The sequence below is a fragment of the Oncorhynchus masou genome, chromosome 24, assembly GCF_036934945.1.
Source record: "Oncorhynchus masou masou isolate Uvic2021 chromosome 24, UVic_Omas_1.1, whole genome shotgun sequence".
Lineage (NCBI taxonomy): Eukaryota > Metazoa > Chordata > Actinopteri > Salmoniformes > Salmonidae > Oncorhynchus > Oncorhynchus masou.
The window spans coordinates 60,446,578-60,474,109 of NC_088235.1; the positions used below are offsets into that span (position 1 = coordinate 60,446,578).

General features: G+C 45.7%; 1 protein-coding gene across 1 annotated transcript in view; it reads left to right on the forward strand.

Moving 5' to 3' along the window:
- Nucleotides 1–27,532, forward strand: part of LOC135512420 (echinoderm microtubule-associated protein-like 4) — a 55,616-nt gene that overhangs the window by 18,166 nt on the left and 9,918 nt on the right. Inside the window, 20 exon segments of the mRNA XM_064934440.1 lie at nt 602–784; nt 6,174–6,315; nt 7,052–7,264; nt 9,862–10,002; nt 10,353–10,378; nt 12,344–12,379; nt 14,810–14,933; nt 15,165–15,314; nt 15,953–16,022; nt 16,920–17,030; nt 17,842–17,937; nt 18,048–18,182; nt 18,967–19,102; nt 20,568–20,719; nt 20,796–20,921; nt 21,554–21,685; nt 21,940–22,007; nt 22,149–22,237; nt 22,366–22,463; nt 27,198–27,285. Coding sequence (XP_064790512.1) covers nt 602–784; nt 6,174–6,315; nt 7,052–7,264; nt 9,862–10,002; nt 10,353–10,378; nt 12,344–12,379; nt 14,810–14,933; nt 15,165–15,314; nt 15,953–16,022; nt 16,920–17,030; nt 17,842–17,937; nt 18,048–18,182; nt 18,967–19,102; nt 20,568–20,719; nt 20,796–20,921; nt 21,554–21,685; nt 21,940–22,007; nt 22,149–22,237; nt 22,366–22,463; nt 27,198–27,285 — 2,316 coding nt within the window.

A 27,532-nucleotide genomic window follows, 5' to 3' on the forward strand; every position in this document is an offset into this window, starting at 1 on the left:
GTAGGCTTGTATTTGGGGTGATGATCTGTGAGGTGATAACATTTAATTTGCTTTGTGATTTGTCAAAAACTGTAAATGACTTGTCAAGCCATGTGCTCCTGTTCTTGTATACACTGTAACACATACATTGAAGATTTTTTTCAACTAAGTTCATATTTTTCTGGCAATGTGCGCAGCCATATTTGACTTTGACTGTTTATTTTTTTTTATAATGAATGAAATGCTGTGAAGAGGGAGTTTTTGCTTGTCAAACATTTTAAAAAATGTAGCTGCTGTTAGCTTAGCTGACACGCATCTCTTTTCTAAACAACATTACATTTCTCCCTTGTGCTCACCAGAGATGTGGTACATTTGAAGTCTAGCTGTTGGGTCGCTAACTTAATTTTTTTGTCAGCGCAATCTGTTTGTTGCATCACACGTTCTGTTGCTACCGTTCCAATCACATATTTGCGATGGTACGCTGCAGGGGGCCATTCAACAATGATCAGAAATATGTGATTGTACACGTTAAAGGAGGCCTGGGTAAGGCCAAACTGTTTGTGTGAGTGGATGTCTGAACGTGTGTTGTCTACCGTATCTAACCCCCGTTTCCTCTCTGTAGATGACAGTATCTCAGCGGCGAGTGCGTCTGAAGTGCAGGACCGTCTGTCGTCTTTGGAGCTGCGTGTCCAGCAGCAAGAGGATGAGATCACCGTGATGAAGGCGGCGCTGGCCGACGTGCTGCGACGCCTGGCGCTCTCCGAGGACACGGCCACCACCGCCAAGAAACAGACTAGCACCAAAGGTAGTCAGTCACCCCTGAACTGTCTCTGTCGTCACTGTCACCATCTGAGGCACTCTCATGATTATATGAAATGATGGTTATACCTGCAATCTGCAGGTTTTTGTAAACCCTCAAATCTCCATGGGTAGTTTCTCAATACCTGCAAAGGACAGTTTTATAAGCACCTTCTCCCCGCCATAAGCTGGTCATGCACTGTCAAATCCATCTGCACTAGCTTCTGTTCCATTTACCATAACTCCCTTCCAGCAATGGACATTCCATTAATCTCCACTTTCCCAATGGCTCGTTCAGCCCCTCTCCTCTCCCTTGCATTTCTTCACCAGGTCGTAGTTGTGGAAGAGAGTGTTGTCCTGTATTCCTCCACTTGTTTACGTTAAGGAAGTTCAGGATGGAGCCACTTCAACCTTGGCCCCTGGCTTTTATTAGCCTCTCACACCTACACACAGCAACACATGATTACACATCCCATATAATCACAATCTAACACTATATTCTCAATGACAAATGTACTCTGCTCCATTTTCTCTCACACGATAACCCAACCTCTGGTTGACACATGAACACCGTGCCATAGCCATTCCTCTCTCTATGCTCAGTGATAAAGTGGAGGCTGATATACCCAGCCAGCAGTAGGACAGAGAGGAGGGGAAGGGAATTCCCAGCTCTCAAAGAGGGAAAGAGAGCGAGAAAGAAGGTGACTGAACTCCATTTTAGAGACAAAGGGAGAGAAGGAAATTGCATTGAGACGCTGAGACAGAGAGAGTGACACAGACAGAGAATGTGTGTCGTGCCCATGGTCATTGGGGAGTATCTGGGTTCTGTAATCGGGCTTCAGTAATAACCACCACTCACTCACCTATAGCCTGGCTAACTAACTTCAGTCCTGTCTATCTGCACACAATAAAACCCTCTATCTTGTGTGTGTGTGAGAGAGATCAGGGGGCCTAATTGTGGAAAGTGGAACATTATCTGTGTGTATGGCGACTCCGCAGCCTTACTTTCTCCAACGGAACCAATTACTGTATATGATCATGTGGATGTGTCTCTCTGGGTAGTGTCTTGGCTGGGAAACCATGCATGGGTCCTAGATAAAGAAAAATCCTGGCCCCGTTAGAATACTTTATTTTTTTAAATGCGTCCTTCCTTCCTTTCCTGAGGTAACCACTGATCCAACATGTATAGAGTGAGAGCAAAGTTTCCATCTCAATGCTTTCACTTTTCCAGTCATGTCAGATTACAGTTCCTCCAAGGAAATAAGGCTGCACTTGAAAAGTATTGGAACAGGACCCTTACTGCATATGAACGGCAGGATAGGAGTTACTGTAATGTGTGACTGCACTCGCCCGGTGTCACCCTTGCTTAGCTCTTTCGTGCCACGTCCCTCTACACCCCTATCCCCTCCGTCCATCATCTGTCACTCCTCCCTCCAGCCCCCTCTGATCCCTCGTTCCGGTCAGCTCTCCATTCTTCCGGTCACCTTTTTTAAAATCTCATTATGACGTCACTCTCTTACTTAATACCGTCCATCGCCATAACGGCGACCCCTGGCAACCCCTGGCGACCCCTGGCAACCCCTTGCTGTGTGTGCTTGCGCGTACTACTCTAGAGAGTTAGTCAGCACTCCTGGCACATTGACATTGACTCATGTTATTTAGGGGTTATGGAGTTGATGTGTTATGGCATTGGCAGTGTGGCACATACAGTGGAAGAGCTTTCTGTGCTTTAACTCTGTTGTGCTGCTCTTTCGGTGCGTGGGCAGTAATCTGGGACTGAAGCAGACAGGAAGCAACGGAAATCACATGGTTCAGTTTAGTTTCTCTGCAGACACCCATGCTCTGACTTCAAAGCCAACTCTTCAGAGTATGCAAACCTCCACTGCCACACACACACACACACACACACACACACACACACACACACACACACACACACACACACACACACACACAGAGCACGAAGGCACACGGCACCTTCCTGCTCTTGTTAACTTATTCAAGACCCAGAAATATCTTCCTCTCTCGTTCAGTCTTTCTTTCCCCTCTATCACTTGCATTATTGGCCAGCACTGTATCCCTTTCTCTCATTCTCATTTTTTGTAAACTTTTCTCATTTTCCAGCCCCCTATCTTTATCTTTCCAGCCCTCGTTCTTTCCACCCTTTTCCCCCAAATCTTTCTATTTTCCAAATAATGTATTATCACGAATGATGAAGCCAAGGCATATGAAGGCATACGAATTGTGACACTATGAACACTGCAGACACACACACACACACTCTGGCTTGGGGCTATCCTCCAGTTCTACAGACCTATGCATGCATCTAGGCATGTGTGCGCACACACAGACACACAAACCTGTCAATCACATGGCTTCGATGGGAGAGAGAAACAGGTTTATGAGATCAGGAAGCCAGGTTGATGGATGAAGACCCTCCCTCTCGCAAGGCATCAGTCATTATTGATATGCAGTGCCTTCAGAATGTAGTCATACCCCTTGCCTTATTCCACGTTTTTGTCGTGTTGCAGCCTGAATTTAAAATGGATTAAATAGATTATTCACAAAATACCCCATAATAACACAGTGAAAACATGGTTTCAGAAAGGGGTGTGAATAATTTCTGAAGTCTCTAGAATTGGATTGATTTTGGTTGACCACTCATTATACTCGTTGACTCTTCCTCTGGCCTTGTGTACCAGCATTTCCAGTCTTTCCCCCAAACACACTCAGGCTGTCTTTTGTCTTGATGTTAAGGGGGAGGGGAGAACTGGTGAGAGGAGGGAGGTGGTGGGGGCTGGTGGAATTAGGTAGGGAGGCCGCCTCTTCCACCATGCTGTGTCTGTTTGTGCTTGGGGGGTAATGGGCCGTGAAACTGGGCCTTGTGCCACTGGCACGGAATCAGGCTTTCACTGGTGCGCCACGTGCCCCCAAACATATCCCTGCCCCCCACACATCGTAGAGAGGAAACACGTCTCACCGAGTGACGGTCAGCTGTGTCTGCCCTTTCCTTCGGTGCGGTATGTTTTGGGGACCACCCGTCGGCGTCTGACTGCTGACATTTTTGTGTCGTTTCTACATGTAGAATTGGCTTGCAAATGACGTCCGCCACTCCGTTCGGAGGTGCTAAGTGTTCTCGGCTGGCAAACGCTACGGTTGTCTGTGCCTTTTTACAGAAGTGGCATAGAAGCTTCATTGGGAGGAAGGATGTTTGTTATGCTTTTTCCATCTGCTTTCCCTAATCTTTCCTTTGTTCTCCCATGGATTAGACTCTTCAACCATGTCTGTTGAGCAGTCATAATCTCATACTCCGTTGTTCAACCACTCCCCCTCCCTTTAATCCCTATATACTGCTGTCGACAGTTTCTCTCCTGAAGCTTCCGGTAATAGGTTACCCGTTACCCTTTCTCGTGCGGAACGCCAATTTTTTTATTTTATTATTTTTTATCTTACTATTTCTACCAATCTGCGTGCCTGTTATGGTCTTCATATGCACATTTTCATCTAACAGTTTCATTTAATTTATATTAGCGTCTTTGTATCGCAAAGTCATTGTCATGTGGTTAATCCAAATCTAAATGAAAATGACACAAACCTAAAGAAGTAACTTCTATTGCTGACTAAGTAAGAATAGCCGACAACAAATAAAAAACATTGCAGTCTGCAGGTAGAACATATCCTATTAATCGCATTGGCTACGCATTTCCTGTCTGCAGAACTTGAAACATTGTATCAACTTGGGTCCAGAGGAAGCTCACACTAGCAAACTTGCAATGTTGTATAAAATATAGCGCAAAAGGGATGAGCTCATCAGGTAGACTCATTTTATGACGTTTCCACTGGATCGGAACATGGCCATTTTTCCCTTTCACGCTGAAAGGCCCTACTGAAAAGGGAGAGGGCTGGAAATAGTTTTCAAATACAATTGAGGAACTATTGTCATTCTCAACAGCTGTAAAAACAGACTTTGTTTGAGGTGAAGAAAAGATTACTTTGAAAAGCTCCGCAGGTCATTAGTAGTGGTGCGTTAAGCCTATCAGAAATACCATCATATCCCCAAATGGGCACATTTAGGCTATATGCCTACATTTGCGCGCAGGCCAGGTAGCCTATAGTCCGAATTCTATGCGTAATCAGGTGTATGTCCTTACTCAACATTGACAGTAGTGCCCCAAACAGAAGACTGACTAAATTGACAAAACTCGTAAATGGAACGAAATAAATCCAGACTTGGCATAGGTTGTGCACTCTGCAAACAACGATGACCACTCTGCCAATGAGAACGGTAAAAAGACTGAAATAATAATGCAGTGAATGGATGAACAGAAGTGACCACAACCAAACAAACATAGAAATTATAGGAATGAAAGGTAAATGTAGGCTACTACTGGTGATGCATGCAATGGGGACTTGATATACACTAACAATCAAGGCAAACAATTCACACAATGAAGTTATGAAACAATGAATGTGCACAAATTGGCGGGGGAGAGAGAGAGAGAGAGAGAGAGAACGTTCTGGAGAGAGACGTGCATTTTAGCCACACTCCCCTTCTTGGACTGTGCCATGCACGCGCCCCCCCAATTGATTAGTCTCAGACTCTGCAATGCATTAGTTCACTGACATGGGTGTGAATCAGACAGGCGCCCTTTGTGCCGTTAAAAAAATAAAAAAATAATGTATTTGCTACTCCTCGACTAAAATATATCTTGGTCGACCAACAGCCTATCGACCAGTCGACTAATTGGGGTCAGCCCTCGTAGACAGTGTCTCCTTCTCTCTCCCATGTGCTCTTTCTCTCTGTCTTATACATAAACTCCTCCCATTGTATCCTGAAGTACAGGTAACAGACAAAATAAAGGAAACGCCAACAACGAGTGTCTTAATAATAGGACGTTGGGCCAACGAGCCGCCTGAACCACTTCAATGCTCCTTGGCATAGATTCTACAAGTGTCTGGAACTCTATTGGAGGGATGTGACACCGTTCTTCCACAAGAAATTCCATTATTTGGTGTTTTGTTGATGGTGGTGGAAAACACTGTCTCGGGCGACTATCCAGTATCTCCCATAAGTCTTCAATTGGGTTGAGATCTGGTGACGGAGAGAGAGAGACACGCACACCATTTAAACCCCCTATGCTCCTTTGAGACTCTTTTTCAAAGTCACTGAGATCTTCTAGCCTCGGTAGCCAAAATATTGGGCAACTGGGCATTTTTATATATGACCCTAAGCATGATACAAGGTTAATCATCTCAGGAACCGCACCTGTGTTGGAAGCACCTGCCTTCAATATATTTTGTATCCTTCATTTGCTCAAGTGATTTGGCAGTTACTTGTATATACTGCGTAGGTTTTGACTGTCCCCTCTGACTGTGCTCTCTCCTGCCCATTGTAGGCCAGACTCCCCTGCGCGAGGCCTACTCTATGTCCTGCATCGCCAACGGCAGCTCCAGCAGCCGCAAGCCCAGCCACAGAGACCGAGACAGCTCCACAGTTTCCGTCACCAGGAAGGATACCTTCTCCTCAGCTGCCAAGAGGTACTACACACTCGTAAAGTTACATACGCTACACACACGCATACAAAGTTACATATGCTACACACACACACACACACACACACACACACACACACACACACACACACACACACACACACAGTCATTGCACAACTCTGGACCTGCTTGTATCAGATGGGCAGGCATTGTTGCAGAGCCTGTATTGATATTTTTTTGTTGCTTTGAAACGCCACATTAATTCCTCTCAGAAAAGAAACTGTTGAATGTTGATCACGTGTTTAACTTTCTCCCTTGCGTCTTGCAGTGATTCAGCAGAATAAAGCCTATACACTTCCCTGGTACTTTCAGGACAATAACGTAGTGATGGAGTACCTGTCACCGCATGTAGCTAAGCCTATGGCTAAGCATTGCGGAGCACGTCCTCGATGAGTAACTAGATATTAATCAAATATACTGACCTCAGCTGTTCACTGCCTATGCAGGAAGTTGAGGCTTTGCAGGTCTCTCAGTAGCGAAGGCTGAGGGGAGAAGTTTTACTGTCAACGGTGTCCTGGTATACCCCTGTGTTTTGTTATTTGTCACTATTTGTCCTCCTATATATATCCCACCTGTTTGTGTCCCCATGTCTCTACTGGTTGTGTCCCCATGTCTCTACTGGTTGTGTCCCCATGTCTCTACTGGTTGTGTCCCCATGTCGCCACTGGTTGTGTTCCGCTGTTTGGTTATCCCCTGGTTGACCCCCTGGTTGTCTCCACAGCGGTCAGACAGCGGAGAGGAAAAGGGACAAGCCTCAGATGGAGGGCATCAAGGAGAAGGAGGAGGGGCCCAACCAGGCTAACGATAAACCCTCCCCTGCCAGCCCCGTACAGCCCTCTCCGTCCCCCTCCGTCTCCAGCCACCCCCCCTCACCCCACCCCCCTCAGTCCCAAAGGCAGGCCCCGGAGAGCAAGGGCACCTCCCCAGCCAAAAGGTTCCTAAGATGCCTACTTTGATCGTCGATTGCCCCCCCCCCCCCCCTTACCAACGCAATGCCCTCCGACACTCTGAATGCTCATGACTTTAGCTTTTACCCTTTGACTGATTGGCATGCTTCTTTAGATCGCTTTCATTTTTGAACCCATTTTGGTTATTAACCTTTTCTCTCTCTTCTCTGTCTCTCACCTGTACTTTCAGCTATCGTTCCCTGTAGAGACTCCGCCACTGCAGACCTTAGCTTCTCAAACTGCATCACTTCTCTTTTAGACTAGTAGGAATGGTTAGCATTTGACCCTTCTGCACTCGTCTGCAACAGTTTGAGCCCTCTCTTCATTAGGAATAGGAGAGGCCCTATCTGTCATGTACTAGCTGTGCTTCGTACCTTTCAGGACACCCACTCGGATGCATACACACACACACACACCAGCCCTAGACTCTCACACACACGCCAACACACACGCTCCAGACCGACTGCTCTCACTAATCGAAGCACTGCCTTCGCACTCATTACCCATAACACAGATCAATATAAATTATTCTCAGAAACATTGAGAACCAATTAAGTTTCACAAAGAGTACCCTTGAACCCATCGTTGCCCATTAGACTGGGCAAGTGACAGGATATTAGTCAGGGCCGCTGCTGTGCCAAGAACGTTAGCCCGGAAAACTCATCCGCTGGCATGTGTGTGTGTGTGTGTCCCAATCTGAAATGAGCCAGGCTTCTAAGCAACACAGTGCACAGTCGGGGCTCTTTCTGGGGATGAGTATTACAGGGTGATATTTACCTCTTAAATGATCCTTTCCCATGTTATTAAAATCCTCTGGTTGGATTGAAAGTATCAAGTGGGCGTCTGTTCCTGTTTTTGAAGATGCGAGTGTACCATTCAGGGCTTTTAACCAACAGACACAGAGTGTACAGAACATTAAGAACAGCCTTCCTAATACTGATTTGCACCCCCCTTTTGGCCTCAGAACAGCCTACATTCGTCAGGTCAAGGACTCTACAAGGTTTCGAAAGCGTTCCACAGGAATTCTGGCCCATGTTGACTCCAATGCTTCCCAGAGTTGCGTCAAGTTGGCTGGATGTCCTTTGGGTGGTGGACCATTCTTGATACGCGCGGGAAACTGTGTGAAAAACCCAGCAGCATTGCAGATCTTCACACACTCACACTGGTGTCCCTGGCTCCTAGTACCATACCCCATTTGTGGGTAAGATGTACAAATGTACGCAACCCATGTCTCAATTGTCTTAAGGCTTAAATATCTTTCTTTAACCTGTCCCCTGCCCTTCATCTACACTGATTTTGAAGTTCATTTAGCAAGTGACGTCAATAAGGGATCGTAGCTTTCACCTGGATTCGCCTGGTCCGTCTGTGTCATGGAAAGGGCAGGTGTTCTTAATGTTTTCTACACTCAGTTACGTTACATATCTGCTGTAGAGCAATGATACTGTACCAGTACTGCGTGCGTGCGTGTAGTAGGGTTATGGAGAAATTCTGTTCGGGCTCGGTTGTTATTTTCCCGCCAAATTCCATACAGGCAGTTAGAATAAGCAGAGGATGTCTGGATGTCTTTCTCTTCCTGTCCCTGTCTCTCCCTCACCGTACAGTAGATAAGGAGAGAGTACAGACTCTGTAAATGAAGCAGTGTAACGTCGTTGAACCACCACCGTTCCCCCAACATTCAGCCCCAGTCCTATCTGCCCCCTCAGTGTCACTATGGCCCCCTGGAGGTAGAAAAAACACCATGTTCTTCACGCTCATCCTCTTTCTCTCACAATCCCTTCTCTCTCTGCGCTCTCGCTCTCTGCGCTCTCGCTCTCTGCGCTCTCTCTCTGCGCTCTCTCTCTGCGCTCTCTCTCTCTGCGCTCTCTCTCTCTGCGCTCTCTCTGTGCTCTCTCTCTCTCTGCGCTCTCTCTCTCTCTGCGCTCTAGCCATTCTCCAAACCTTCCGTTCTTCACTTTACTTGCAGTGTGATTTTTACAGCCAAACTCACTGACCTCCTCTGTCTGCTGAAGCCTGGGGAGGGTTTGACTTGTTCAGCCAGCCTGTGTGTACTAACCTGTGACTGGGGTGGGCTTTCCCCTGTGTACCCGGCTACATCAGCAGGTATCGATTCTACCCCTGAGGGTTGCCTGCTACTCACCTGGGTACCTCTGAGGCAACTGTATCTCTGCATTTGTGCGCGTCTGTTTCAGGTCCAGATTAACCCAAAAAAGATGCGTACCATGAGTGAAATAATTCCATTTGAATTAAGTGCATTAAAGGTACAGCGTTTTTCTTTTCCTTGTCAGGTCACTTGGTGGCCTGGTCAGGTTCAAGCTCTGGGCTGTACTTTTAATGTATATGGCATAAAACTGCAACAAACAAAAAAATGTAGTTCACAGTTGCACACTTTAATGCACTTTTATTTTTACAGTACTACTAATTGAACAAATTCAAGAAACTCACCATGGCACTCATCCATACTCCAGCTTTCTTTCTGTCTAGCCAACTGTCTTTCTCTCTTCCCCTCTCTATCCGTCTCTGTGGTATAAAACAAAATATATATTTTTTTTTTTGCGTGCACCCTGTACCCTCTGTGTGTGTGTAGGGGTCACAGTGCGAAGCGGGGCACGGGAATGGAGCGTTCACAGAGTAGTACCTGGGAGAGTGGCGAGGAGAGCAGGAACAAGCTGGTGAAGGCTGCTTCCACCTCCAAACTGCTGGCCAAGGTGGTGAAGAACGCAGACAAGTGAGTGGCTGATGGGACGCGCTTCACAAATCTGATGTGAACATAGGTGTGAATGTCTACTGCAAGTACGGTGATGCACAATAATTGAATTCCGGTCTATATTTTGTACTAAGAGGTGAGACTGGCCTGCATTTCGTTTATGGGGTATTCATTAGCTTGAGAGTACCTTTTTCAGATAGTGTAATATCATCCAAGAATCGCCCCTTAATTCCCTATATCGTGTTCATCCAAAGTCCCTCCCTAATAGAGAACGGTGTTAAATTGGCCCAGTTGTTCAGATAACCTTTACTTGTTTTGTAGTCTCAAGTCACAGTCTGACCTTTTATTGTTATTTCTCCATTCTCGTCCAGGCATAAAGACCCAGTGATCAGCCAAGGTGAATATACTCTCTCTTCTAAGTCCGTCATCCCCCGCCGTGTAATGGAACCGCTAGAGCTACAGTGGGGAGAACAAGTATTTGATACACTGCCGATATTGCAGGTTTTCCTACTTACAAAGCATGTAGAGGTCTGTAATGTATACCATAGGTACACTTCAACGGTGAGAGATGGAATCTAAAACAAAAATCCAGAAAATCACGTATGATTTTTAAATAATTAATTAGCATTTTATTGCATGATATAAGTATTTGATACATCAGAAAAGCAGAACTTAATATTTGGTACGAAAACCTTTGTTGGCAATTACAGAGATCATATGTTTCCTGTAGTTCTTGACCAGGTTTGCACACACTACAGCAGGGATTCTGACCCTCTCCTCCATACAGACCTTCTACAGATCCTTCAGGTTTCGGTGCTGTCGCTGGGCAATACGTACTTTCAGCTCCCTCCAAAGATTTTCAATTGGGTTTAGGTCTGGAGACTGGCGAGGCCAATCCAGGACCTTGAGATGCTTCTTACGGAGCCACTCCTTAGTTGCCCTGGCTGTGTGTTTCAGGTTGTTGTCATGCTGGAAGACCCAGCCACGACCCATCTTCAATGCTCTTACTGAGGGAAGGAGGTTGTTGGCCAAGATCTCCTGATACATGGCCCCATCCATCCTCCCCTCAATACGGTGCAGTCGTCCTTTCCCCTTTGCAGAAAAGCATCCCCAAAGAATGATGTTTCCACCTCCATGCTTCACGGTTGGGATGGTGTTCTTGGGGTTGTACTCATCCTTCTTCTTTCTCCAAACACGGCGAGTGGAGTTTAGACCAAAAAGCTCTATTTTTGTCTCATCAGACCACATGACCTTCTCCCATTCCTCCTCTGGATCATCCAGATGGTCATTGGCAAACTTCAGACGGGCCTGGACATGCGCTGGCTTGAGCAGGGGGACCTTGCGTGCGCTACAGGATTTTAATCCACGACGGCGTAGTGTGTTACTAAGGGTTTTCTTTGAAACTGTGGTCCCAGCTCTCTTCAGGTCATTGACCAGGTCCTGCCGTGTACTTCTGGGCTGATCCCTCAACTTCCTCATCACCCCACGAGGTGAGATCTTGCATGGAGTCCCAGACCGAGGGTGATTGACCGTCATCTTGAACTTCTTCCATTTTCTAATAATTGCGCCAACAGTTGTTGCCTTCTCACCGAGCTGCTTGCCTATTGTCCTGTAGCCCATCCCAGCCTTGTGCAGGTCTACAATGTTATCCCTGATGTCATTACACCCTCTCTGGACTTGGCCATTGTGGAGAGGTTGGAGTCTGTTTGATTGAGAGTGTGGACAGGTGCAGTTAATACAGGTAATGAGTAGAGAACAGGAGGGCTTCTTAAAAAAACTAGCAGGTCTGTGAGAGCCGGAATTCTTAATGGTTGGTAGGTGATCAAATACTTATGTAATGCAATAAAATGCAAATTAATTACTGAAAAATTATTCAATGTGATTTTCTTCATTTTTGTTTTAGATTCCGTCTCTCACAGTTGGAGTGTACCTATGATTAAAAATTACAGACCTCTACGTGCTTTGTAAGTAGGAAAACCTGCAAAATCGGCAGTGTATAAAATACTTGCTCTCCCCACTGTGTGTACTGCAGTATACCGACACAATTGGCACATCTGTTGACAACCAGATCGTTTATTAATTCAGCTGTACAATAGGACGCAATATAGCCCTAAAGTGTGCTCTCGTTGGGCTTATGAAAACGTTGTGCTGTACTGTGTAGGTTTGAGAGTAGCTTTTTTAGGTAAGAGAAGCCTTAGCGTCTTGTTGTTCCTTCCAAACATGTCCCCTTTCCTTCCACATAGTCCTTCATCCTATTGTGTAGACCCAACTAGTCATCGTTGCTGTCTTCAGATCATTCTAGCTCTTCTCCCCTGTGTACTATCGTTGTGTGTGAGTGACATTGTTTCTGTCTCATGACCAGCCAAAATGTCAACCCGTGAGAAAAACAGCCAAGCAGGTAAGTTGTCAGATAGCGAGGAGAGCTGCCAGCCTTGGGATGAGCGCTTGCCCCACCCTCTCTGCTTTTTGGCTTGTCTATCTAACTCTGACATTCTCTTTATCATGTCAAACACAGACAGAATCTCTTCTCTTCTCTCTCTCTCTCTCTCTCTCTCAATCCCCACCCTCCCTCTACTTTCTCACCCTCCTCCATTTATTGTCATCAGGCGATGCCCGACATAAAGGGTATAGCTGTGCCAGTATGCCCTGCCCCGCCTTCGCCACTTAGCGGAGTGTCGTCTGGTTAAGTGTCCCACTCTTGCTCAGGCAGGTTGCTTCTGGTCATGTGAGGAAGGTGGTTGGTCCTGAGTGTGCTGGCTGGACCGCTCGTTTACCTCCACAGACACACTTTGGACTGGAATTCAGCTAGTTCAACAAATTCAGCCATTTCCTGGCATTATTGACCCACAGACGCAGTACATCTGGAGAGTATTCAGGCCCCTTGACCTTTTTCCCGTTGTGTAAACATCTACACACAATACCCCATAATGACAAGGCCGGTGCATCCTGTTTCCATTTATCATCCTTGATATTTCTGCAACTTGATTGTAGTCCACTTGTGGTACATTCAGTTCATTGGGCATGATTTGGAAAGGCACACACCTGTCTATATAAGGTTCCATAGTTGACAGTGCATGTCAAAATCAAAAACCAAGCCATGAGGTCGAATGAATTGGCTGTGGAGCTCCAAAACAGGACGGTGTCGGGGCACAGGTCTGGGGAAGGGTACCAAAATATTTCTGCAGTATTGAAGGTCCCCAAGAACACAGTGGCGTCCATCATTCTTAAATGGAAGAAGTTTAGAACCCCCAAGACTCTTCCTAGAGCTGGCCGCCCGGCCAAACTGAGCAATCGGGAGAGAAAGGCCTTGGTCAGGCAGGTGACCAAGAACCCGATGGTCACTCTGACAGAGCTCCTCTGCAAGGATGGGAGAACCTTCCAGAAGGACAAACATCTTTGCAGCACTCCACAAATCAGGCCTTTTTATAGTAGAGTGGCCAGACGGAAGCCACTCCTCTGTAAAATGCACATGACAGTCTGCTTGCAGTTTGCCAAAAGGCACCTAAAGTACTCTTAGACCATGATAAACCAGATTCTCTGATCTGATGAAACCAATCTGATGAATACCTGTTTTTGCTTTGTCATTATGGGGTTATGGTGATTTGTGTGTAGATTGAGGGGGAAAAAAAACAATTTAATTAATTTTAGAGTAATAAAGCTGTAACGTAATGTGGAAAAAGTGAAGGGGTCTGAATACTTTCCGAATGCACTGTGCAGTGGGGGAATGGATTAGTTAGGAAGAATACTGCAGACAATGGCTAAACTTATTACATTGTCCAAGGCCAGTGTGTTGGCCTTTAGTGATACCAGTACATTATGACTAGTAATAACTAGGTCGGTCCTGGGGTGAATTCTGGCCCTTCAGTTTGAGTCTGCTGGGAAAACTGGAAGAAAGCCCTTGCTCTATTTTGTGAGCAATGGTGAAGTTTGGCCCCCTGTCCAACCATCTCCCTTTCTTCCTCTCTCACTAGGAGAGTAGAAACACACACATTCCACTGATCCCTGTCTACCACTAATCTACCCCCCCCCCCTCTCCTTTTGCTCTCTTTTCCCCATCTTTTCTTTTTTTCTATCCCCCCCCCCCCCCGTCACGTTTTCTTATTCCAGCTGAGTTTGGGGTTGCTGACTCGCTGCTTTGCGCCACTGCACGGCATCCGACGCTTCTCTCTGTCTGACTCGCCCTCTATCTGTATCTCTATCTCTATCTGTATCTCTATCTCTATCTGTATCTCTATCTCTATCTGTATCTCATCCCTGGATGAGTGGAAAGCACGTGCAGCACACTAACTGAACTCGTTAGGGTTTTCAAGGCTTTTGTAGGTTTTTATGTTTTAAAAAAAAAATATATATAAATTAAGTGTTGTCACACTAAGTGTTTGTGTGTGACGGTGCGGATGGTGTTGAGCAGTCACGCTGCAGATATCTTTGGGTTCGTGGACTAAAGTCATGTCATGCACTCTCACTTACGCTCTCTGACTCATGCCTCTATATGAACCATTATTAAACCAGAGGTATTTGTCTGACCTACAGTCATTTTTAATGCTTTACCGTAACAGGGTTTTCTGTTAAGGGGAAACATGAACCACCACTACTCAGTCCTGCTTCTTTGAGTGTTTGCTCTATCCTGCCTGAATACTTTCAAATAGTATTTGAAAGTACTTATACCTGCTTATACTTATACCTGTGCTAATACTGTATGTTGAATGTGTTTGTAAAAGCACAGGTTTAGTGTTACCAGAATTCCTCTCTATGCAGCGAGTCAAAATGGCGATCGTGATATAGCTTGCTATAAAAATAAAAATAAATGTTTTGTCCGTCTCCTTCGCAGAGGGAGATTACATCAAGATGTTCATGCGAGGTCGACCCATCACTATGTTCATCCCAGCGGACGTGGAGAACTATGAGGACGTGCGCACAGAGCTGCCTCCGGAGAAACTCAAACTTGAGTGGGTGTATCCTTTCTTCTTAGCGGTGCCTGGTCCCAAACACTCTGTTACTCCGTGTGTCCCTGGCCTTCGGTCTCTCCCTCTTGTCTGTAGGTGGGTCTCTGGGCTCGGAGACAGATGTCCAAAGCGAAAAGGTGGAGGCCTTATGGGTCTTCACTTTCGACCTGTCCAGTTGTTTTCACGTGGCAGATGATGGAAAGGAGAATACTGTTGTTGTTCCTTGAGTCCTTATGTCAGGTATGGCTACAGGGGGAGAGACTGCAGAGCCAACGTGTACCTGCTCCCTACAGGGGAGAGTGTATACTTCATCGCCTCCGTGGTCGTGCTCTTCAACTACGAGGAGAGAACACAGCGCCACTACCTTGGCCACACTGACTGTGTCAAATGGTGAGCTGGTAGTATTGGTCAGCCTTCGTTGTGTAGTATCAGGTAATGAATTCTTACAGTAGCCTATACACACCATCACGGGCTGTGTATTCTGCATACAGTAGATACACTAGATTCAGATGATACAACAATGTGTCCCCCAGGGTCTGAATAATGTAGAAACACTTCATTATAAAACCTTTTTAATGTGGTTTAAGCAAATAGTTGTCACAGACACGATGGTTCAGCTTAACTGTCTCCAGGTTCCATCCTCTTAAGATAAAGACTATGCAAATGAGATATACACGTCTTCTGTCCGGGTGGAAATGACAAATTAGTCCTTGTGCTGGCAGAACCCTGACTCAAAACTGCCTTTGTTTGAAACGAAAAGCCTCACTCCTCCCATCAGGCTGTGGGCCAGACAGGCCCACGGGTCAGCTCAGTCTAGCAGCTCCCTCTCAACTTAATTTTACACCTGACATACTCCTCTCATTACGACGGATTGTTTTTGACTGTAGGGGTTTTCAATAGGGAGGTAGTTTATGACATACATTTTTTTTTGACAATCTATTAATGTTTTTGTCTCATTTCTATCTGTCTATGATTTTTCTCTTGCTCTCTCACTCTCTCTCTGTCTCGCTCTCCGTTTAACTCACTAGCCTTGCCGTTCACCCCGATAAGATCCGCATTGCCACGGGACAGATTGCGGGAGTGGACAAGGACGGCCGGGTGAGTCTCACACTCCCACCACCTCACCCATTACTAACCCCCTGACTTCCTGCTAGCTAAATCCTTTAATGGTATGTTCGCATGTGTGATATTTCTTTGTTCATGTACATTTCATGTTTGTTCATCTGGATTTAAGAGCACAGATGCTGTTTTCTTTCCTATCATTCATACACACACACACACACACAATGGGCAAGTCACAGGGCTCAAATGTCACCTATGTAACGCCATGGGTTTTTTCCAAGAGAGTTTAGTAGTCTTATACGGCGATACACCTGTGGTTGTGTTTAACAGCATAATCTTTGTTTGCACTAGGTCTCTTCTTGTGTACGGTTATAGTATTTCTGCTCGCGTTTTGCACAATCAGGCTCACTCACGTCTTTGACAGGCGCAGACCCAGACACAGGTGCTCCATATTTACTCAACCACACCAACAATCAGTGCGCTCATGCAACTAATTATATTTAAGCTCTCAGTGTCTAAACATGCCAAACTGCCTCTAACCTTCCTGGAACGACTCTGTAGAAGAGTATCCTGCCTGTCAGCCAGCCTGGATCCCGCACCACTCACTCACTGACTACTTGTTAAAGTCTTTCTCAAGTTTTTTTTTTTTAAATGGCTTCCTTTCCTCACCTCCTTCCCCCATTCCATCATGACCACTGATCTTAGAGGATGTGATAGATGAAAAGCAATTGGGTGGGAATCTGTCCAGTCCTTTTATCTACAAAAAAATGTTTGTGTTCTCTTCTCCTCCTCACCTACCAGTGATTTGTGAAGGGAAGGAAACAAGGAGAGGATGCTGTGAAAAGAGTATACTGCAAATGCAGCCATAGTGTCTGAGTTTGGCTGCAGTGATGGCTTGTTAAATCATGTGAATCTCCTCTTCTCCCTCTTTAGCCGCTGCAGCCCCACGTGAGGGTGTGGGACTCGGTGAGCCTGTCCACCCTGCAGGTCATCGGCCTGGGCACGTTTGAGAGAGGGGTGGGCTCCCTGGCCTTCTCCAAGGCGGTGGGTACCCGTAGCACCTCTAATGGTATAATCCAGGAAGTGTTAGTCATTATGCGATTTGTGGGAACTGGTGTAGTACATTAAATGAAACCCCATTCTGTCTGGGAAGGGTCCATATCAACGCATCTGATAGATCACACACTCCCATCACAGCCAGTGGATCTAGATTAGAGGTTCTACTCAGTTCTGGGGTTCTAGGTGCTGTGTGTTTCTGGACTGAGCCTTTTCATAATCAGGCTAGTTGGCCAGACTGGTGTTATTGCGGTCTTGAATACATCAATAGGTTCTCTAATCAGTAGTAGTTTAATGTTCCTATTCTCTCTCTGTCCTCAGTTAGCACATTCCGGAACACAGCTTTTAATGTCTGGCTCCCTTCAGACGCAAACCGACAAACACACCGTGACCCATTTTCCACACAAACAAACACAATTACGCATTCTCAGTGATTCATTATCCCCTTATGTGATTAAAGGTCTAACTAAGCAGTGGATTTTCCCTATCAAATAATGGTAAAGCTTGAATGAAGGTTATCTTATGCTGTTGTCGATACCGTTATGCCAAATCTACTCGATGGCTAACCACTTAGAAGAGTACTGTTTAGTCCTGCCTGCTTTATGGCCATTTTGCAACATGTGGATTCATCTTTAGATTTCCATGCCCTCTCACTTACAGTATGTATGTATCTGTGAATATGTAGGCCTAAACTGGAATTATATTATTATGTTATGCCATATTAACTGCATTGCAGACAATAGGATCTGTGTTTCATACAAGCTTTGCTGACGTGACATACCCTGCCTTTCTCCTACAGGACTCCGGTACACACCTGGCGGTGATTGATGATTGTAACGACCACATGTTGACTGTCTGGGACTGGCAGAAGAAATCCAAAATTGCTGAAATCAAGGTCTGGGAAACCTGGGGTGTTTTTATACTGTGCAATTCTGCCTAAAATACGTAAAGCATTTGATTTGGTTCTGAAATAGATTTTGTTTTTGACTGTTTCACCTCCTCTAGTCTACAAATGAGGTGGTCCTTGCGGTGGAGTTCCACCCTACTGATGCCAACACCATAGTAACCTGTGGCAAGTCACACATCTTCTTTTGGACCTGGGCTGGCACCTCGCTGGCACGCAAGCAGGGCATCTTCGGGGTGAGGACATTTTTCACTTGTCCAGTTCTTAAAAACTACTTAAATTACTTAAAAATATCCACTTGAGCCAAGCTGATCTGTCGCTCTGTAAAAAATAAATAATAGCAAGCACGACAAAGACGATGTCAGCAATGCAATATTGACGGACAGACAACGTAGGCTATTACAACGCCCCATAGACAGACAAAATCAACGATATGGCCTCCTCAACGTCGACAAATAATATAACTAACTAGATTGATAGCTAGAACTACAATGACTATCTAATTACGAATTCTGATTCACACAATATGTTTGTAGAGAGAAGGGGAGACGAGTGAAAACAGAGCCGTGTGGGAGGGATGGGAAGCCGGGCTTGTTATAATCCAATCGTGGCAGCAGATTCAACCTACACCCTGCCCATTTCTTTACAGACAGCCGAACTGGCCAATTTAGTTATTTAGAGCACACAGCCCTTCACACTGTGACAGAGAGGGCCCGAATGAGCACATGCAGAACCGCCCCGAATTGCGGCCTGCAGTTCTACACCATTGTGCTGGGAGCTGACCATACATTTTTTCAGAACATGGATAGTTACAATAAAAAATAAAAAATCCCCATCGTATTCGGAAAATTCTCCATTCGCTATGACACCAAAAGTGAAAAACTTAAATAACAATGTGACGCTAGAATGTAATGTATACCATTACCCATACATGAATACAGTCTCTTTCTCTGCCCTAAACACAGACGCCAATTATTACACAGACATTTCATTCTCCCGTCTTTCCCTGTCCCGTTTCAGAAATACGAGAAGCCCAAGTTTGTTCAGTGTCTGGCCTTCCTCAACAACGGGGACATCCTGACTGGAGACTCTGGAGGCGTCATGTTGATATGGAGCCGGAGCACGGTGGAGCCGGCCCCAGGGAAAGGCCCCAAAGGTACACTATCACACAATACCTCATACCTTCCACTGTACTTTAAACCCCGCAGGCAGTCCCTACACCCGGCCGTATAGTGCGACAGTACCGATGGCATGGTTGATTGGAGCACGGTGCTTTGCAACACCAGGATTGCGGGTTTGATTCCCTCGCAAGCCATGTAAAAGCCTACTGAATATTTGTTTTAAACTTGAGTCACTTTGGTAAAAACCGTCTGACCATTCATCGTACATGCCCACATGAGTAACACAAGTAGTGAAACCTTCCCAGTGAGTCTCAGCCACAGAGGAGAGCGACTGGAAGAGGGTGGTTTGAGACTGGCGAAAAGAAAACAGCCTTTGAAGGAGAGACACGGAAAAGAAAAGTATGGCGGGGGAAGGAGAGTGGGTGTGCGTGTTGGCAGGCCAGCGTGCCCGGGGGACGGAGGGTGTTGGGGAAGGTTTGAGCAGTAATAGTTTTGGTTGTGGCGTACAGGGGAACTGGATGAGCAGGGCTAGGGCCAGGCGCCATGGAGAAAAACTGTTCATCTCTTTTTGTTTACCTGAGCGTCCCCGGTGGTTAGACGGTGGGAATGCATGTGTCTCACAAGAACTTGGTTTCGCCTTTTTAATTGGGGAGGACGGGGCTCGTGGTAAGGGCTGGAGCGGAATCAGTGGAACGGTATCAAATGGATCAAACACATTGAACTTGAACTGTTTTTTGATCCTGTTCCGTTTGCTCTGTTCCGGCCATTATTATGAGCCGTCCTCCCCTCAGCGGGCTCCTGTGATGCGTGTACTGTGTGTGTGTGTGTGTGTGTGTGTGTGTGTGTGTGTGTGTGTGTGCGCGTGTGGGTCCACATCTGTCTGAGCTCTGCAGGGATGAAGGTCATGCCAATGTGGGGGAGCACAAGCGATACAGAAACCGACAGAAACACTTATCGGATGCACGTTAATTCTACACACACGCACCCTCCCAATGCCACACAATATTACCCCCATTGAGAATTCCACTGCCTCAGGTTCAGTGTAACTAGCCTTGAGGAATGGGCCTGCCTCGCTGTGCATCTGTCTGTGTTGTCAGCAGAGAATGTCTTGTAACAGGAGGAGGGATCATCAGAATGTGGAGAATGTAGACACATCAAACCTAGACCACGCGCGCACACAGACGTGCGTGCTCGCACTCATTCGAACATGCCTTCCACAGCTATCTTCTTAACCGCGCGCACGCACCCTCTTTCACCCCCCCCCCCCTCAAATGCTCCCCTGAGAAAACAACAAGAGCCGGCCTGTAGCGTGGTGTATAAACCACACTAACGAATGTCAACTATTTGTGCTATCCTATTCCCAGAAATCTCTGCTGTGAGCTGTTTTACAAGCCTCTCTCATTCCTCTCCCTCCTCTTTCCTTCTGGGCAATTTTACTTCTCCCTCCCTCTGTCTGTCTGTCATTCTGTCCCCCCCCCCCCCCTCTCCCCCTCCCTGTAGGTGCGTACCAGATCAGTCGTCAGATCAAGGCCCATGATGGCAGTGTGTTCACTCTGTGTCAGATGAGGAACGGGACCCTGCTGACCGGAGGGGGCAAGGACCACAAGATCATCCTGTGGGACCACGGCCTCAACCCAGAGAGGGACATAGAGGTGCTGTCTCGGCCGTGCAGAATATTTAGTATGATGAATATGAACGTACATCTTAATGTAGCTGTGTCCCCTGCAGGTCCCTGATCAGTATGGAACCATTCGTGCTGTGGCTGAGGGCAAGGGCGAGCAGCTTTTGGTGGGCACGTCGCGTAACTTCGTCCTGAGGGGGACGTTTAATGACGGCTTCCAGGTGGAAGTCCAGGTGAGCGAAGTTTATATTTCTCGCTTCATATTTCTCTCTCACTGCTGACTAGCTGAATGCCAGCACTACGTACTACAGGTGTGTAAAACATCCAGGGTGTGAGAACTAAAGCCAATTGAGGACTGCAGGGCCCTTGCTATGACAGCTCTGTTGTAGGGATGCCAGTGTCGGCCGCCTCACTAGCTGCTTTCCCAATCGTTTCTTCTCTGTGAGGAAGAGCAGAGCGATGGAGACGCTGCTATTTTCCAGAGAGCTGCGTGGTAAAACTCTGCATACATTTTCCAGCGATTTCAACTCTGTATAAACAGGCTTGGCAGAGATATTTGTCTCCTCTTTTGAGGGCACCCAACTGAGCCCACCCCCTTCTCCCCTCGTCTGCCACCTCTTTGAGGCACACTATTCCCATGTGAAGGAGGTCATTAGAGCGTTAGTGGTGGTGTGTTTCCAATGGCTTAGTTGGTTAGAACTTGATACTGTGGATTTTGATTCTCCCATACAGTAACACGGGCGACCATACAGAATATGTGTTAACTACTCTGCAAGCCGTGTTAACTACTCAAGTGTGTCGTCACGTTGGATAAAGTGACTACATATCCGCATTTTTTCCCCAACCTCTGACCTATCGCCCCTAGGGTCACACAGACGAGCTGTGGGGGCTGGCATCTCACCCCTTCAAGGACCTGTTCCTCACTTGTGCCCAGGACAGGCAGGTGTGCCTGTGGAACTCTGTGGACCACTGCTTGGAATGGACCAGGCTGCTGGATGTAAGAACTAATATACCTCCCTGTCGGAACTATTCTATAGTGCAGATTAAGAATGCGCGCTCATTCACTGCCCTTTTTTAGAGTTTTTATTCACAGACGTAATTGAAATGTTGCTGCAAGTTTTTTTTTAAAGTTTTTTTATTGAGATCAAGGCATGCAAACACATTTTGAGTTAGGATTCAGGCCTTACTCAAAAAACGACTTGTATGTTTGAATTGCATCTCTCCCTTCCCTCTTGCGTTTCTTTCTCTCAGGAGCATGGACACTGTGCAGACTTCCACCCTAGTGGTGCTGTTGTGGCCATCGGTACTCACTCAGGAAAGTAAGTTCAGCTTAACCCTATCTCGAACTCTGAAGCACAGCAGTGGCTATTAATCCCATCTCTTATCGCTCACGCCTGTATGGGAATAGTCCATTATTCAAAATTCTCGGCGATGTTTCTCCCCCCCCCCCCGTGTCCCAGGTGGTACGCTCTCGATGCGGAGACCAGAGACCTGGTGGCCATTCATACAGACGGCAATGAGCAGCTGTCAGTCATACGCTTCTCCGTAGGTGGGTGGAGCTTGTCTTACACCCTATCCTAACCGTAGACTTGGATTTGATGGGAGAATTGTTAAACCAATAAACGGTTAGGGAGGAGAATAAAATATGGTGGATAATTTACCTGTTCCATCCTTCAGATGGCACCCTGCTGGCAGTGGGATCACATGACAACTTCATTTACCTCTACACCGTGTCGGACAAAGGACGCAAGTACACCAGATACGGGAAGTGCATTGTGAGTACATCACCATTAGTTTGTGTGTTTGAGGTGATTAGCGCGTGTGTGTGTGTGTGTGTGTGTGTGTGTGTGTGGGGCCCTAGGAAGTGACGTCTCCCTGCAGCTGGAGAGATGGATAGGATCAGTGCTTTCACTGTATGGTAATAACAGAAGAAGCAACAGGAGAGCGAGGCAGAGCGAGAGAAAGTCAGTTCAGATGGGGACTGTTGGGTAAATGCCAAAATAATGGCGACACATGAGTAAATGAGGGATACAAAGTATATTGAACGCAGGTGCTTCCACACAAGTGTGGTTCCTTAGTTAATTAAGCAATTAACATCCCATCAACATCCCATCATATATAAAAATGCTGGACATGCCATTATTTTAGCTACCATGGCAATGCCCCCCCCCATAGGTCGACAATCCGTGCCCCCGATCCACAGGGCACGAGTGTTCACTGAGTGGTATGATGAGCATGAAAATGATGTAAACCATATGCCATGGCCGTCTCAGTCGCCAGATTTCAACCCAATTAAACACTTATGGTAGATTCTGTAGTGGTGCCTGAGACAGTGTTTTCCACCACCAGAATGGTGTCTCATCCTTCCAATAGAGTTGAAGCTGTTCTGGCTCGTATTGGCCCAACACCCTATTAAGACTCTTTATGTTGGTGTTTTCTTTATTTTAGCAGTTACCTGTATATACGTATAGTGATGGGTTTAAATCCAGCAGGTTAGAGGTGAAGGTATACAGATCATGACCAGTAGACTAGGTTGTGATCCCATTAGGTCTACGCCAGGGCTGGGCGATATGGCCAAAATATTATATCACAGTATTTTTAATTTTTTTTTAATTGTATTTTTCATTTTTGAATACTGTTCAATTCAACTTCAACCTAAACACATTTAGCACTTGTATCATTTCTGCATTTCCTGCACTCAATTGCAGTGGTGGCATAAGTACCCAATTGTCATACTTGAGTAAAAGTAAAGAAAAGTTAATAGAAAATTACTCAAGTAAAAGTCACCCAGTAAATACTACTTGATTAAAAGTCTACAAGTATTTGGTTTTAAATATACTTAAGTATCAAAAGCAAATGTAATTGTTAAAATAATTTCAAATTCCTTATATTAAGCAAACCAGATGGCACCATTTTTGTTTTTTATTTTATTTTTTACGGATAGCCAGGGGTACACTCCAACACTCAGATATATTTTACAAACAAAGCATTTGTATTTAGTGAGTCCTCCAGATCAGAGGCAGTAGATGACCAGGGATGTTCTCTTGACAACTTTGTGAATTGGACCATTTTCCTATCCTGCTAAGCATTCAAAATGTAACTAGTACTTTAGGTGTCAGGGAAAATGTATGAAGTTAAAAGTACAGTATTTTCTTTAGGAATACCAAAAAACCAACTTAAGTAGTACTTGAAAGTATTTTTTACTTAAGTACTTTACACCACTGCTCAATTGTGATAATTTCCACACTGCCACGTAGGGCTGCACGATATAATCTAGGACTTATTTTTAACCAAATGTTGCAATTGCGATTTGACTTGCGAATTAGAGCAAAACTGTTGGAAACATGGAAATAGAATGACTATTCTAATTCTATAGTTAGAATATATTAGTGGGAACTTTGAATACAGTGTTTGAGATGACGACAAATTAAAATGCCATGGAGGAGTTATTGTGACAGGGTAGGAACTAAAGTGTTGATAAGTGTTTCCTAGGGGACCCTATAAGCTTTGGCTACATTGCATGTTTTCTCTTAGCTACGTCATGTAGCTAACATATTCTTGCTTTGCAACATTTATTACTCAGTAAATGTATTAGCTAGCTAGATTTGGCATTAGTGGCTAACAATTAGTGTCACAAGATGTAGGGCAACTTTCTAAGCAAAGACAAACTAGCTGTTTGCAGATTGTAAGAAACACAAACTAATATAGAACGCTAGTGGATTTATATTAAGAAGCAACATGCCAGATTGTTGCATGTGCTGCATTGACCATACAGACTGAACGCAAGTGTCTCATGGTTGTGACGGGGCGTGGCTAGGTCTGTGTGGAAGGTGGCGCAGAGAGAAAGAGCGGAGAGAGATGACTCAAGTAGCGGAGTAAACAATTATACAAATGGACATTACACATGGCGTATCTCGTTTAACAAACCAAACATTCAAATTCCGGTATAGAAGGTAAAGTAAAAACCCAAACCGGTCCCTGCATCAATACCGGTATATCATAGAATACTGTATACTGCCCAGCCCTAGACTATGCTACAGTGGTCTGGACCCCACAGGGCCAGTATGAATCACTCCACTGTTGTTTTAAACCTCTGGCCTCCACTTGGCTGCTGCTCAGTCTGCTGTCTCTATTTCTCTTTTATACCCCATGTTCTCTCTCCTCTCCCCTCTCACTCTCTCTCACTCTATATGTACGTTGCCTCTATATGTACTCTGTCATGCACGCATTGGTCCGGCCTCTCTCTTTGTCCCTTGTTTTCCTCTCCTCCCCCTCTTTCATGTCCCTCTCATTCATGTAGTCTCTTTTTCATACATCACAACCGTTTTTCTCTCTCTCTCTTTCTCTTTCTCTCTCTCTCTCTCTCTCTCTCTCTCTCTCTCTCTCTCTCTCTCTCTCTCTTCCCTCCATCCCTGTGGGCTCATGGTCATCTGTGTGATGGTGCCAATGGTCAGTATCATGCTGCTCAGGTCGTGGTCACGGTCATTGCTTCTGCTGCTTGACCACTATGGTCTTGGTCCAAGGTTACGCCCCCAGGCAACCTACCGTACATAGCCTTGCAGCCACAGCAGTGTGTGTGGTATAGTGCTTTGTGTGTTTGTTTGTTGTTTTTTTTATACCAGATCACAAGACTAAGTGCATAGCAGTCACGTTTTAGATTTGCTGAAAAATAACCTGGGGATTGCGTGAGAGAGTATTAAAGCAGGGTTCTCATTTGACGTGTTGGTCATGTAAAAAAGACCCAGGGCTCCAGAGGGGAGAAATACATTGTGGGAAGGTTGGTTTGAGGCGTTTATAGGCGTTGGCAAATGACTGGACCCTTGTCTGTGAGCACAGCTCCACTGTAAAGCAGTGAGACGCACTGATATTAACTGAGTGTACAAAATATTAAGACCACCTTCCTAATATTTTTGCCTTCAGAACAGCCTCAATTAGTCAGGTCATGGACTCTACAAGGTGTCAAAAGCGTTCCACAGGGATGCTGGCCCATGTTGACTCCAGTGCTTCTCACAGTTATGTCAAGTTGGCTGGATGTCCTTTGGGTGGTGGACCATTCTGATACACACGGGAAACTGTTTAGTGTGAAAACCCAGTAGCATTGCAGTTCTTGACACAAACCTGTGCGCCCGGCACCTACTACCATACCCCGTTCAAAGGCACTTAAATATTTTGTCTTGCCCATTTACCCTCTGAATGGCACACACACAATCCATGTCTAAATTGTCTCAAGGCTTAAAAATCTTCCTTTAACCTGTCTCCTCCCCTTCATCTACACTGATTTGAAATGAATTTAACAAGTAACATCAATAAGGGATCATAGCTTTCACCTGGATTCACCTGGTCCTAATGTTTTGTACTTTCTGTGTATAACTGTTTATGGGGATTTTTAGTGACGCGTAAATATGCATGTCCTGTTTTTCAAATAAATAACTGCAGGTTTCTACGTATAAATAGGGAAATGCATAAACAGAGAAATACATCAACTTTTGTGTGTGTGTGTGTGTGTGTGTGTGTGTGTGTGCGGGTCGTTCAGTATGGAATTCAGATTTGTATATGTTTGTGTGAGAAAGTGAGGTCAGCAGCTGTGGAGTGTCTAGCTTGGCAGGATGTCAGTGACATTCCTGTGTGTAAAAGTGTGCGCGTTTGCATGCATGTGTATGATTGCATGTGTGTATTGGTCTTTGTGTTGGAGGAAAGCCTGCAGACTTGAAGGAAATCAAACCAAGTGCCAAGATAGTCTAACAGAGATTTCCTCCCTGACCCTGAGTGAGGGGGAGGACAGACAGACATGTATACACACAAACACACACACAAACACACACACAGTGTCTCCTCCTATGGGCTGAGGTGGAAGACTGGAGTTTGCTCCAACTTTTATAAAGGCCAAAATGTCACATGAAATGATGTGCAAAACTAAGTCAGCTGTACTATACTTGCTGTATATGTCCCTAGCTCCATTAAAATACCATTAACTAGGGCCTCCCGAGTGGTGCAGCGGGTCTAAGGCAATACATTGGGGTGCTTGAGGCGTCACCACAGACATGGGTTCGATCCCAGGCTGTGTCACAACTGGCCGTGACCGGGTCGGAGCATAATTGGCCCAGCGCCGTCCAGGTTAGCGGAGGGTTTGGCCGGGGGGCATTACTTGACTCATTGTGCTCTATTGACTCCATGTGGCGGGCCGGGCACCTGCGGGCTGACTTCGGTCGTCAATTGAACAGTGTTTCCTCCGAGACATTGGTGCAGTTGGCTTCCGGCTTAAGCAGCAGGTGTTAAGGAGCGCGGTTTGGTGGGTCATGTTTTGGAGGACGAGTAACTCAACCTTTGACTCGACCTTTGCCTGTTGGGGAGTTGCAGCGATAAGACGAGTTTGAAATTGGGTCGCAATTGGATATCACAAAATTGGGGCGAAAAAGTGGGTAAAATACAACAACAACAAAAAAATAGACCATTTAACTGTTTCATCTCTCTAAATCATGTATCAAACTTTCTCACTCTGTGGTTAACAGGGACATTCCAGCTACATCACACATCTTGACTGGTCCCCCGACAACAAGTTCATCATGTCCAACTCAGGAGACTATGAGATCCTCTACTGTGAGTAGAGACGCCTTCAAATGATTGTCATGCTTCAGTGAGACTACAGCTTCATTGATGGAGTCTCATGCTATGTTACTGATCCATCCATGAAGGACTATTTATCCCCCCCAAAAAATGTAATAAACTTTTTAAAAGAATCGTGCTAAACCAACATACAGTATAGCTCATACCTGTTTGCATTACACTTCTGTTGTGTAGTATCCCCTTAAACTATGCCCTGACTTGGTTCTATCCTTTTTTTGCA